At 40.6% G+C, this 14,035-nt stretch overlaps 1 protein-coding gene across 1 annotated transcript; it reads left to right on the forward strand.

Moving 5' to 3' along the window:
• Positions 1 to 11,826: 11,826 nt before the first annotated feature.
• ARMCX6 (armadillo repeat containing X-linked 6) lies at positions 11,827 to 12,980 on the forward strand. The gene has a single exon (XM_045994797.1). It carries the CDS (start codon positions 11,827 to 11,829, stop codon positions 12,376 to 12,378), a length of 552 nt encoding a protein of 183 aa, XP_045850753.1. The 3' UTR covers positions 12,379 to 12,980.
• The last annotated feature ends 1,055 nt before the right edge of the window (positions 12,981 to 14,035 follow it).

Consider the following 14,035-nt stretch of genomic DNA (forward strand, 5'->3'; position numbering starts at 1 on the left):
AGCAACAGGCAGAGAGAGAGGGGGGAAGCAGACTCCCTGCTGAGCAGAAAGCCAGATGCGGGCCTCTATCCCAGGACCCTGAGATCATGACCTGAGCCAAAGGCAGAGGCTTAACCCACTGAGCCACCCAGGTGCCCCTATTTATTACTTTTTAAGAGAGAGATTGTGCGAGCAGGGGGAGGGAAGGGACAGAGGGAAAGAGAGAGTCTTAAGCAAGCTCCATGCTTAGTGCAGAGCCCCATGTGGGGCTGCATCTCAAGATGCTAAGAGCATGACCTGAGCCAAATCAAGAGTTGGATGCAAAACTGACTGAGCCACCCGGACATCCCTATATTGATTGATTTTTAAATGTTAACTTAAGCTTGCATTTTTAGAAGAAGTTCAACTTGATTATTATGTATTATCTGTTTTGTATATCACTCAATTTGGTTTGCTTTTATTTTTGCTTGATTTTTTTGCATCTAAATTCTTAAGAGGAATTAGCCTGTAATTTTATTTTTTGTAATATTCCTTTTTTAAAAGATTTTATTTATTTGAGAGAGAGAGAGAGAGAGACAGAAAGCAAGAGTTGGGGGTCAAGGAAAGGGGCAGAGAGAGAGGGAGTAGCAGATTCCCTGCTGGGCAGGGAGCTGGATGTGGGGCTCGATCCCAAGACCCTGAGATCATGACCTGAGCCAGAAGCAGATGCTTAACCCACTGAGCCACCCAGGCGCCCATATTTTTTTTAATATTCTTTTCAGGTTTGATATCATATATTTGTGTTCATATCATAAAACAAGGTGGGTAGTAAGATAATTTTATGTGTCAACTTGAGTCGGCCACAGTATCTAGATATTTGGCCAAATACCAGTCTAGATGTTGCTGTGAAGTTATTTTTTAGATATGATTATTGTTTAAATGAGGGACACATAGGTGGCTCAGTGGGTTAAGCCTCCACCCTTGGCTCATGTCATGATCTCAGGGTCCTGGAATGGAGCCCCGCATCAGGCTCTCTGCTCAGCAGGGGGCCTGCTTCCCCCCCCCCACTGCCCCTCTGCCTGCTTCTCTGTCTACTTGTGATCTCTCGTTGTCAAATAAATAAAATAAAATCTTTTAAAGCAAGATTATTGTTTAAATCAGTAGACTTTGAATGAAGCAGATCATTCTCATTCATGTAAGTAGGCCTAATCCAATGAGTTGCAGGCCTTGAGAGAAAATGACTGAGGTTCTTTGGAAGAGGGAATTCTATTTCCAGATTGTCTTCAGACTCAAGAAAGGAACATCAGCTCTTTCCTGATTCTCTAGCCTTCTGGCCCACACTATAGATTTTAGATTTGGCACCTTCCACAATTGTGTGAACCAATTCCTTAGAGTAAACTCTCTCTCTCTTTCTCTGTGTATCTTCCTCTATTTCACCTATATCTATTTCCATATCCATATCTATATATCTATATATACTTCCTATTGATTTTGTTCTGTGGAGAATCCTAATTGTTTCTTTCTCTTTTCTTTGGAAGACTTTCTATAAAATATGATTTTTTTCTTTAAGTATTTGGATAAATTTATCTGCTTGCTCCATCAGTTACTGAGCTAGGTATATTAAATCCTTTATGATAGTGAATTGGTCTATTTCACCTTTAAGTCTATACATTTTGCTTCATATATTTGAATCTATGTTATAGTTACATCGAAATTTAGAATTCTTGTATCTCCTTGGTTGATTGACACTTGTATCACTATAAAATTCTCTCCTCCATCCCAAGTAACTCCTCTTGTCTTCTTTTGGTTAGAATTTGTAGAGTTTATTTCTTTCCATTTGTTTACTTTAGATATTTATGTGTTCCTATACTTAAGTTGCATCTCTTTTAAGCAGAATACAGTTAGATTTCGGTTTTTATCCAAGGTGGAACTCTTATTTTTTCCAATTGGAGTATTTGCACTCTCTCTCTCTCTATATATATATATTTACTCCTCACTTTATTTACTCCATTGATGTCCAGTTTAGTTACTGAAAAGTTTGTGTTTAAGTCTAATGACTTAAAACATTTTGAATATAAGTTCCTTATACAATATGTGTTTGACAAATATTTTCTCCTAGTCCGTCTGTAGTCTGTCTTTCATTCTCTTTCTTTTGCAGAGCAGAAGTTTTTATTTTAGTAAATAAGTCCAACTTACCAATTTTTCTTTCGTGAGTCATGCTTTTGGTGTTGTCTCTAAAAATTCATCACTGAACCCAAGGTTCCTGAATTTTCTTCTATGTTATCTTCTAGAAATTTTATAGTTTTTCATTTTACATTTCTGCGTATTGTCCATTTGGGGTTAATTTTGTGAAAAGTGTAATAATATCTGTGTCTAGATTCCTTTTTTTGGTCACTGATCTATTTGAATATTCTGTCACAATACCATGCTGTGTTGATTAGTGTACCTTCATAGCAAGTATTGAGGTAAGGTAGTGTCAGCCTCTGACTTTGTTCTTCTTTTTTTTTTTAAATAAATTTATTTATTTTTTCAGCGTAACAGTATTCATTGTTTTTGCACAACACCCAGTGCTCCATGCAATACGTGCCCTCCCTATTACCCACCACCTGGTTCCCCCAACCTCCCACCCCCGCCCCTTCAAAACCCTCAGGTTGTTTTTCAGAGTCCATAGTCTCTTATGGTTCGCCTCCCCTTCCAATTCTTTGTTCTTCTTCTTCAGGATTATGTTGGTTACTCTTTTGAATTTCCATATAAACTTTAGAATCAGTTTCTTGATAACCACAAAATAACTTGCTAGGATTCTGATTTGGATTAAAGTGAATGTATAGATCAAATTGGGAAGAATCAACATCTTAACAATTCTGAGTCTTCCTATCCACGATCATGGAATATCTCTTCAGTTACTTACATCTTGTTTGATTTCCTTCAACAGAGTTTTGTAGTTTGCCTCATATAGATCCTGCACAAATTTCATTAGATTTATGCCTAAATTTTTCTTAATTTTGATGTTAACGTGAACAGTGTTGCATTTTTCATTTCTTTTTTACTGTTTATTGCCAGTATATAGGAAAACAGTGGAGTTAAGTATATAAACTCTGTATCCTTCAACCTTGCTATAATTACCTGTTAGTTTCAGTTTTTGGTTTGATTCCTAGGAATTTTTTAATATAGACAGTCATTATTGCAAAACAAAGACAGGGGATTTGTTCCTCTCCAATCTGTGTGTATTTTAATTCTTTTTCTTGTATTATTATATTTCAAACACAATGTTGAATAAGAGTGGTAGGAGGAGCCATCCTTGTTTTGCTCCCAGTCTTAGGATGGAAGCATGTAGTTTTTCACCATTAAGGATAATGTTCAAGGTGTAGTTTTTCTGTAGATGTTCTTTATAAAGTTGAAATCCTCTCTATTCCTAGTTTCTGAAAAATTTTTAAACCATTAATGGGTATTGGATTTTGTCAAATGCTCTTTCTACATCTATTGATATGATCATATGATTGTTTAGCTTAATGTTGAATCAGTCTTCATACTTGTAATAAATAACACTTGTTTATTCATTTTATATGTTGCTGCATTTGATTTGCTAATATTTTGTTGAAGCTTTCTGCATCAATATTTGTGGAAAATATTGGTTTATATCTTTTCTTTCTTGTAATGCCTTTACTTTTTACGTTAGGGTAATGCTGGCTTCATATAATGAGTTAAGAAGTGTTCCCTCTGAAGGCGCCTGGGTGGCTCAGTTGGTTGACTCTTTTTTTTTAAAAAAGATTTTATTTATTTATTTGACAGACAGAGATCACAAGCAGGCAGAGAGAGAGGAGAAAGCAGGCTTCCCACGGAGCAGAGAGCCCGATGCGGGGCTCCATCCCAGAACCCTGGGATCATGACCTGAGCTGAAGGCAGAGGCTTTAACCCACTGAGCCACCCAGGCGCCCCAGTTGGTTGACTCTTGATTTGGGCTCAGGTCATGATCTCAGGGTTGTGAGATTGAACCGTCTGTTGGGCTCTGAGCTCAGTGCAGAATCTGCCTCAGATTCTCTCTTGCCCTCTTCCTCTGCCCTTCCTCCCACTGGTGTGCTCTTTCTCTCTCTTTCTCTGAAATAAGTAAGTAAGCAAGTAAATAAATAAATAAATAATGGGATGCCTGGGTGTTTCAGTCAGTTAAGCCTCTGCCCTCAGGTCAGGTCATGATCCTGGGGTCCTGAGATGGAGCCCCGCATCAGGCTCCCTGCTCTGTGGGATGCCTGCTTCTCCCTCTCCCTCTGCTGCTCCCCTGCTTGTGCTCTCTCCCTCTCTGTCAAATAAACAAATAAAATCTTTAAAAAAATAAATATTTTTTAAAAAAGGAAGTGTTCCTCTGAATCTGTTTTCTGGAGGAGATTATAGAGAATTGGTAAAATTTCTTTTTTAAATATTTGGTATAATTCACCAGTGAAGCCACCAGTGAAAGTACCTAGTCCTTTCTTTTTTGGAAGGGTATTAATTATTGATTCTGTTACTTTAATATATAAATAATCCTGTTTAGGTTATCTATTTTTCCTTGCGTTAATTTTTGGTGATTTGTGTCCTTCAAAGAATTGGTCCATTTTATTTATGTTATCCAATTTGTGGGTATAGAATTTTTCATAATATTTCTTTATTTTCCATTTAATATCTGCAGGATCAATAGTGATGATCTGTCTTTCATTTCCAATATTAATCATTTGTATCTTCTCCCTTTTTTTCTTGGTTAGCCTGGCTAGAGGTTATTCAATTTTACTGATCCTTTCAAAGAACCAGATTTTGGTTTCAATGAATTACTCTATTGTTTTCTACTTTCAATTTTATTAATTTATATTCAAATTTATTTGAATTATTTGAATTATTATAATAATTCATATTAATATAAATTTTATTAATTTATATTCAAATTTTGATTATCTCTTCTATTCTGCTTGCTTTGTGCTCTTATTGCTCTTCTTAGTTTCTGCAGGTGGTAGTTTATAAATTTTATCTTTCTTGTTTTCTTTTTCTTCTTTCTTGTTTTCTAAATATATGTATGCATTAAATTCCATAAATTTCTTCTAAGCACTTTCATTACATACCACAATTTTTGATAAGTTGCATTTTCACTCTTATTTAGTTAAAAATATTTTAAAATTGGGCGTCTGTGTGGCTCAGTTGGTTAAGCATCTGCCTTTGGCTCAAGTCATGATCCCAGGGTCCTGGGATCCAGTTCCACACTGGGCTCCCTGCTCAGTGGGGAAGTCTGCTTCTCCCTCTCCCCCTGCTGCTCTCTCTCTCTCTTTCTCGCTATCAAACAGGTAAACAGAATCTTTAAAAAAATATTTTAAAATTTCTCTTGGGACTTCTTTGACCCAGGCTTTATTTGGTAGTGTGTATTTTATCTCAAAATATTTTGAGATTTTGCAGCTTTCTGTTTAATTTTCAGTTAAATACCATATGATCTGAGAGGATACTTTATATGTTTTCTACTCTTTTAAACTTGTTAAGATGTGTTGTAATGCCTAAAATGTGATCTATCTTGGTGAATATTTCATGTGAGCTTAAGAAGTATGTGTATTGTGCTGGTGGTGTTGGATGAAGTATTCTACAAATGTTAATTTAGATCCCGTTGATTAATGGTACTTTTTCTCCTCTTTACATGAAATAGGAAGTCTAGAATGGGGCTGGAGCTGGCCAGTTGTTTGTCCACTGGGTCAGATAAGAAAAAGTAGCTTCTCTTTCAGGACAACTCTGTTATGAAAAACACTCTGGACATATTTCAGAATGATCAATTTTCCCCTGGCCACAATTCAAAATGTTTATTTCCTCCTTCTCCTGTGAGAAACACGTGGAGATTTTTCTTTAATCTCCATCATGAGAATTTGTTGGGGTTTCTTCAGCTAATATCAGTGAAAGTGTGATACTCTCCCCTTAAAATTCTCCCCCATGGTTTTAACTTTTAAGTTAGTATACACTCAGCTTCTAGCTATTCATCAAAGTTACCATTTAAGCGTTCTAACAAGTTATTGGCTCCAGAGGCTTCTGTTTCAAGTAAGCTCATCTTACCTGTGATTCTGTCTGTAGCTCCAGATTTGGGGGGGTGTTGGTTCGCCCTGTTACCTTAGTTCTCCAACAAATCTTAGAAAAGTTGTTGATTTTCTATCAAGAAAATCTATTAGAAGTACTTCTAAGATCTTTATATGTTGGTGATGAAAGTAAAAGTCACTATTATATTTTCTAGTTTTAGAATTTGTTTGATTTCCCTCTCCTCCATTTCAGTTCATGGATGAAACTGTCCATCTTGTCATCTATTTTCTTGAACATATTAATTATAATTATTTTAAAGTCTATTCCTGATATATCCAATAGCTTAATCTCACATAGGTCTATTTCTTTTGTCTATTTTTTCTTCTCTTGGTTTCTTTTTCTCCTTTTAAAAATAATTTCCACTTGTCATGTCTCTCAGTGTGCTTTTGTTCCAATGTTGAACATTATGAGAGAAAAACTCTAGAAAATTGAGATGTCATTTCCTTAATTTGTAGAGGATTTTCTTTCATTTTATAAAAGCAGTTTAGGAGTAAATTAGCTTAAGCAAATCAGGAATTGAGCTATTTTGAGGTTATATTTCAATTTTTCTCAGACCTATTCTATTTCCAGTTCACCCTTACTTCTAGGGTATAATCCTTCAGGGTTACTAACTGACTGCCTGGGGTATTTATCAGTTCCTCTAACTTTGGAAATCCCCAAACTCCAATTTCTAAATGTTCACTGTACTTTGAAGAAGCCAATAACTCTTTTTATCTTCCCAGCCTCTTAATTGCCTATTTCTGCTTTGTTTCTTTGCTTCTAGCTCTACACCTATTAGGAACTGGTGAATGTATCAAGAAGAAAATTAACTTAGACTGCTCATTTCATTTCTTTGTAATTTCCTTGTCTCTAGAAGATTAGCTTATTAAACCCTGGCTGTCTATTGCTCTAAGTTTCAGATTTTGAATCTAGATTTAGCTCTGTGTAACTGCTGCAAGCTCTATTCAGGTTTCTGCCTCTTCACAGCTTCTTTTCAGCCTCTTCAGCTATGTTGATAATGATCTGGTCAATGCCTCAAAGGGAAAATAGGTGTAAAATGTCAGTTTTGTCTCATTAAGTTTCCCTTCTTTCCAGGTTTTTGATACCAGGAAAGGTATCAATCCTGGCTGCTTTGGAAGTCTTCCATGTCTTTCGATAATTTAATCTGTTTAAATACCACGAATATTTTTGAGCTTTTCTTGTCCTAAGTGGGAGGATTAGTCTTCTATTAGTAGGGCTACTATAGCCAGGAGCAGAGTATATTTCACAGCTTCAAGCACAATATTTTCATTACCATCCCATGCAAAATGTTTTCTAGTTGTAATTATAAGTTCTGTGATCCACGGGTTATTTAGAAATGTATTTCCTAATCCCCCAAAATATGCGGATTTTTAGTTGCATTTTTATTATTATTTCTAGTTAACAGCACCATAGTTAGAGAACATGCTCTATATGATTTTAATCTTTTTGAAATGTTAAAACTTGATGTATGGCCCAGGATATGTTGAATTTTTATACACGTTCCATATGTTTTTAAAAATAAGGTATCTTAAAATTAATGTACAGAAATCAGTGGCTTTCTTATACACTAACAATGAAAATACGGAAAGTTAAATTAGAGAATCGATTCCATTTACTATAGCACCAAGAACCATAAGATACCTGGGAATAAACCTAACCAAAGAGGTAAAGGACCTGTATTCGAGGAACTACAGAACACTCATGAAAGAAACTGAAGAAGACACCAAAAGATGGAAGACTGTTCCATGCTCTTGGATCAGAAGAATAAACATTGTTAAAATGTCTATACTGCCTAGAGCAATCTACACTTTTAATGCCATTCCGATCAAAATTCCATCGGTGTATTTCAAAGAGCTGGAGCAAATAATCCTAAAATTGGTATGGAATCAGAAGAGAACCTGAATCGCTAAGGAAATGTTGAAAAACAAAAATAAATCTGGCGGCATCATGTTACCTGATTTCAAGTTTTACTACAAAGCTGTGATCGCCAAGACAGCATGATACTGGCATAAAAACAGACACATAGACCAGTGGAATAGAGTAGAGAGCCCAGATATGGACCCTCAACTCTATGGTCAAATAATCTTTGACAAAGCAGGGGAAATATCCAGTGGAAAAAAGACAGTCTCTTCAATAAATGGTGCTGGGAAAATTGGACAGCTATATGTAGAAGAATGAAACTCGACCATTCTCTTACACCGTACAGAAAGATAAACTCGAAATGGATAAAAGACCTCAACGTGAGACAGAAATCTATCAGAATCCCAGAGAAGAACATAGGCAGTAACCTCTTCGTTATCAGCCACAGCAACTTCTTTCAAGATATGTCTCCAAAGGCCAAGGAAACAAAAGCAAAAATGAACTTTTGGGACTTCATCAAGATCAAAAGCTTCTGCACAGCAAAGGAAACAGTCAACAAAACAAAAAGGCAACCCACGGAATGGGAGAAGATATTTGCAAATGACAGTACAGACAAAAGGTTGATATCCAGGATCTATAAAGAACTTCTCAAACTCAACACACACAAAACAGATAATCATATCAAAAAATGGGCAGAAGATATGAACAGACACTTCTCCAACGAAGACATACAAATGGCTATCAGACACATGAAAAAATGTTCATCATCACTAGCCATCAGGGAGATTCAAGTTAAAACCACATTGAGATACCACCTGACACCAGTTAGAATGGCCAAAATTAGCAAGACAGGAAACAACGTGTGTTGGAGAGGATGTGGAGAAAGGGGAACCCTCTTACACTGTTGGTGGGAATGCAAGTTAGTGCAGCCACTTTGGAGAACAGTGTGGAGATTCCTGAAGAAATTAAGAATAGAGCTTCCCTATGACCCTGCAATTGCACTGCGGGGTATTTACCCCAAAGATACAGATGTAGTGAAAAGAAGGGCCATCTGTACCCCAATGTTTATTGCAGCACTGGCTACGGTCGCCAAACTGTGGAAAGAACCCAGATGCCCTTCAACGGATGAATGGATAAGGAAGATGTGGTCCATATACACAATGGAGTATTATGCCTCCATCACAAAGGATGAATACCCAACTTTTGTAGCAACATGGACAGGACTGGAAGAGATTATGCTGAGCGAAATAAGTCAAGCAGAGAGAGTCAAGTATCATATGGTCTCACTTATTTGTGGAGCATAACAAATAACATGAAGGACATGGGGAGATGGAGAGGAGAGGGAGTTGAGAGAAACTGGAAGGGGAGGTGAACCATGAGAGACTATGGACTCTGAAAAACAACCAGAGGGTTTTGAAGGGGCGAGGGGTGGGAGGCTAAGGAACAAGGTGGTGGGTAATAGGGAGGGCAAATACTGCATGGAGCACTGGGTGTGATGCCAAAACAATGAACACTGTTATGCTGTAAATAAATAAAAAAAAAGAAATAACCTGTCGTGACATTTTAGCAAAAGACACTGCAGAAAACTCCCTAAATGTATAAAATCATGTACAATTTTTTTAAAATCTAGTATTTCCAAGACACAGGAGCAGAGAAAATAAATAAATACTTAAGGTTTCCCTTTCATGCCTTATTTCATGAAATCTGCTTTCTCCTGGGTCCAAGAGAGATGATGGATATTAGTGGCTGAACAGAGGGGGGTGAAGAGATGGGTTAGTGCTCCCTGTATTCTAGAAGAAGATAAAACTTATAAAGAGAAATAGTTGCTCCATGAGAAGCACGAGAAGCATTCCTTTCCTGGAAATTAGAGAAAGACAAAATGGAAATGAATTTTCTTTTGGCTTTAAGAGTGGCAAATAAAAAAAAAATGGTCTGGTGTGCTAGGGTAAGGGAGAGAAGTGGGAAAACTCCTGAATCACTGGTGGTGGAAGGGGAATTCGGAGACCATGGCTCATTGGTGATGTGTATCTCAGGTGACTAAGAATTGTGAAGAGATGATCTTTTTGGTCTTCCATCAGCTTCCTGTTGAACTTAGAAAGGTGTGTTTGTAGCTGAGCGAAGAAGGAAAAAACTCTGGTTGGGTACAGATTGGTGTGAGAGTGAGCATTACCTGGGGAGACTTGGGGTCAATGTAGGGCAGGAGGCAGAGACCTGAAGGGGTAGAGTCAGATTTTCCTACACCTCCAGACTACCCACCAGCTCATTTTAGTTCTCTAAATGGTAAATGGGGTCGCGGGAAGAACTGATGCTAAGGTACAGGAGTGAAAGCTGAGAATCATTTGACAGAGTCCTGAATCAGTGAAAGATAAGAATTGTGGTTTACCACCCAGACCTAAATCTCCACCAACCACTATCTTTTGGTTTCCTTGCTTGTCTGTAGGGGGTGGCACAACTCAAGGGAAAGGAAGAGAAAAAGTATTATGGGATATTTAGTAGAAACTGAAGTTTCTTCAAGGAAATGTGGGGCCTAAACTGGCCACAGGGGGGTGGTAGAAGCAAACTTGCAATCAGAGCCCATTTGTCCACTCTGATCCTGTCCGTCTTCAAAAAAGGAAGAAAGCAAGCAATACTTAATCCCAATCCTTTTTGGCTCTGGGGGAAGCAGCAACAAAATTAGTGGGGCAGAAATGAGGGGTAGGTGGGCATTTGAGGGAAAAAAGTGAGGTGAAGAGAGTGGCTGAAGGACAAAGAAATGGAAAAAGCAAGCATTTGATGGTGGTAGGGGGTGGTGATGAAAGTATTTGGAGCATAGGGTGGAGGGTGTGTCTGAGACCTGTATGGGAGACATTTGAAAGCTAGATTTCTCACTCTGGAGAGAGGACATTTATGTGTCAGTACATCTACCAATCACCATTCTCTCTTGCCTACCTATAGACATAAATTTAGGCAAAGAAGTCAGAAAATTGCTCTACGCAGTATGATATCCTGGAGATAAGGGTAGGGATAGAGATGTCAGAGTCAGAAAACAGGGTCCAAAGGCAACTCAGACTCTTCCTCTTCCAGCCTTTGGTCTCCTTCCTTCTTTCTTTGGTGTTGGAAAACTCAAATGTTGTATCTCTGAGGAAACAGGGAAATAAGTGTAAAGGAGGTAAAAGCCAGAGAAGTAACATTTGAAAATTGAGACCTTCAGTGAAGAAAGAAAGATCTTGATTCCCTTGTGTTCTGAGTGTTGACATGTCTAACTAAGGAAACTAAGATAAAATGTATATGTATTTATTTGCATTGCCCCTAGTCCCATGTTGGATGGTAGTTAGTACAATTGTGTTGAGGAAAAGAATGTCCAGCAATCACCACAAATAGTTTTTAGAAGAGGGTGAACCTTCTGTGCATTGCGTAAGTGTAGGATGTACTCAAATGGGTGATTTAGTGAAAACAGGTCAGGAGGTCAGAGGTAGAATTTACTACAGTGTTTACCCACACTAATCAGAAGATGTTGCAACCACCTTAACCTTCAGACAAGGTGAGGACAGCTAAGTGTTCTGAACTTTAATCAGAAATCTAAAAACAAAAACAAAAACAAAAACACGGGGCACCTGGGTGGCTCAGTGGGTTAAAGCCTCTGCCTTCGGCTCAGGTCATGATCCCAGGGTCCTGGGATCGAGTCCCACGTCTGTCTCTCTGCTCAGCAGGGAGCCTGCTTCCTTCTCTCTCTCTGCCTGCCTCTCTGCCTACTTGTGATCTCTGTCTGTAAAATAAATAAATAAAATCTTTAAAACAAAAACAAAGATCTAGGAAAAGCAAAGTCCAGAGTATGAGGCTCAATGAACCGTGGACAGTAAGAACACAGGGACTACCAAAGAGGACACTGTCCTAATAATAAAAGAGAATCACCCTTTCCCCAATTAAAATTATCATATTTTTTGTTATGCTTAGGGTATGACAACTTCCAGGTGTGTACTTGACCTCTCTAAGTGTCCTTCCATTCAGGGAAAAATGTGGTTTGCTCAGCCCAAGGATGCTGGTTTTTCATTTAGCCACGATATCAATAGTCATTTGGCCAGCCTCTCCATTGTTGGAAACACGATCCCCACTCCCGACCCTATTAAGGAGAAGGCTTTCTGTACTCTGGATAACTTGAATGCAGGAGTTGAAAACCAGGGCCAGATTAAGATGTCCATCAGTGAAGTGTGTCGGGAGACTGTGTCATGTTGCTGCAACTCATTTCTGCAGCAGGCCGGATTAGATTTGTTAATAAGCATGACAGTTATTAATAACATGCTTGCCAAGTCCGATTCAGACTTGAAGTTCCCTTTGATATTGGAGGGGAGGGGATGTGCTGAGGTTCAGGCTTTGAAACTGTCGATGGGTTTGTCTGGAAAGCGGGTCTTGGCAGGGGAATCGTTGGGTGCCCAAACGCTGCTCTCATTCATGTCCCTCTTGATCAGGAACGGAAACACACAGCTTCTCCCTGACACCCTGGCCTCGTAGAGGGCCATCTGGAGCGGAACGGAACCGAATCCACCCAAAACCCTGCTGGAGAACACCCCCCTGTGTTCTCATTCAAAGAATCTGCAGTGGGTGCTGTTGAAGACCCGGCCTTAGCCACCACATCACGGGGTGAAAGTTACACTTGCTCCACCGAGGACCACGCTCTTCTGGGCCAGGCAGGGGTCCCCCCGGGAGCTCTGAGTAACTTCTTGGTTTTGCAGTCTGCAGGCAAAGTGCATTGTCAGTTACTCCCTTGCGGCCTTCCTCCTGCGGTAAAGGGATCTTTTCAGCAGCCAGCTGTGCCTACAGAACATCCTATGAGAGCATGGCCAGGGAGGTCTTGCCTCCGGTGGTCTCCCTGTGTCAGCCGGATTGTTTTGAGGAGACCAGGCGTGTGTCGGGGCTCGAGCTGCAAACGCATCTGTTGCCTCTTACGTTGAATTCTTTCCCACTGACTCCTCCTTCTCTGCGAGCTGATGGATGGTAAACCTAGTCATCCACAAAGGACACTCCCCTCCTCTGTGCTCTACTGACTTGACCTCCTCCACCCAAGCCTTCATCTGTATGTATCATCAATAAAGTTGTGTGCTTTGATTGGCAAAAACGGGACATGGAACTTGTCCTTGAGTTGACAGCCTACACGCAGAGGAAGACAAAAGTAGGTGACCAAGGCAAACCACCTGGGGCCTTTGCTCCCTGACAGGGGCACTCTTACCAGGTGCTCACAGGGGGCAGGGGTAGAGGTGGGCTGGGGTGCTCAGGAGAAGGGGCTGGGGGCCGGGGCAGAAGCCAGGGAGCAAAGGTGGGGTTCGTGGAGGACGCAGGGCACAACACCTGTGAAGCCGGTTGCATTGTGCCTGGCACCTGGAGCAGAGAAATCCCTCCATGAAGGTGTTTCTCCTTGACTGCCAGCCTGGGCAGGAGGACCAGTATCCTGCCTTGGGGTCTGTCTACACACCCTTGGGGACCAATTGACAACCCATCCCCCTGCATTTAACGCACAAGACTGGCAGCGATGGTTGCCGCTCGCTGCGTGCCCACTTGGCGTCCTTCTCCCTCCCCTGCAAAGCAGCTGTTAAACCTACTTCCAGGCCCACTCCCTTCCTTGGGAGCCCAAGTCCAAATTCCTGGCAGAGGGAGAAGGGTTGGTCCCCTCTTCCTTCGAGGGACCCTCTTTTCTGCCCTCTCCTCTGTCCCTTTGGTGACATCCAAGAAGGGGCCGGTGGAGCCCTCCATGAACTCCCCATCAGGGTGGTGGGGCAGACGCCGAGGGGGCCTGGCAGGGCTATGGCCTGTCCACTGGGAGACACATCTCCGTCACCCCCATCCAAGCTCCTGGCACCCCTTGCAGGAAAGGAGGAACCCAGCCCTGTGCATGGACCCATTCTGTGGATCTGGACGCCTCCTGCTGCCACTCTTCCCAACACTGCCAGACCTCTCCCAGCAACCCTGGGCCCCTGCATCACCAAAGCCAGCTTCTCTGAGTGTCTTTGACGTGTCAAGCAGTGGTCCTCTTTCCCTGAGCCCTGGCCCACAACACAGGCAACAAGAAACTTCCCTTGGGCAGCGCTGCCTCTGTGCCTGGTGCCCTCTCCTGGTCTCTCTGGGATGTGGCTCTGGGCCACTGTGCCCTGGGCATCAGCACTCTGTGCCTGCT

Source organism: Meles meles, chromosome X, assembly GCF_922984935.1.
Source record: "Meles meles chromosome X, mMelMel3.1 paternal haplotype, whole genome shotgun sequence".
NCBI classification, from domain to species: Eukaryota; Metazoa; Chordata; class Mammalia; order Carnivora; family Mustelidae; genus Meles; species Meles meles.

What these genes read in the sequence shown, in the direction of transcription:
- ARMCX6 (XM_045994797.1), top strand. Translation starts at nt 11,827, where the DNA reads ATGACAACTTCCAGGTGTGTACTTGACCTCTCTAAGTGTCCTTCCATT.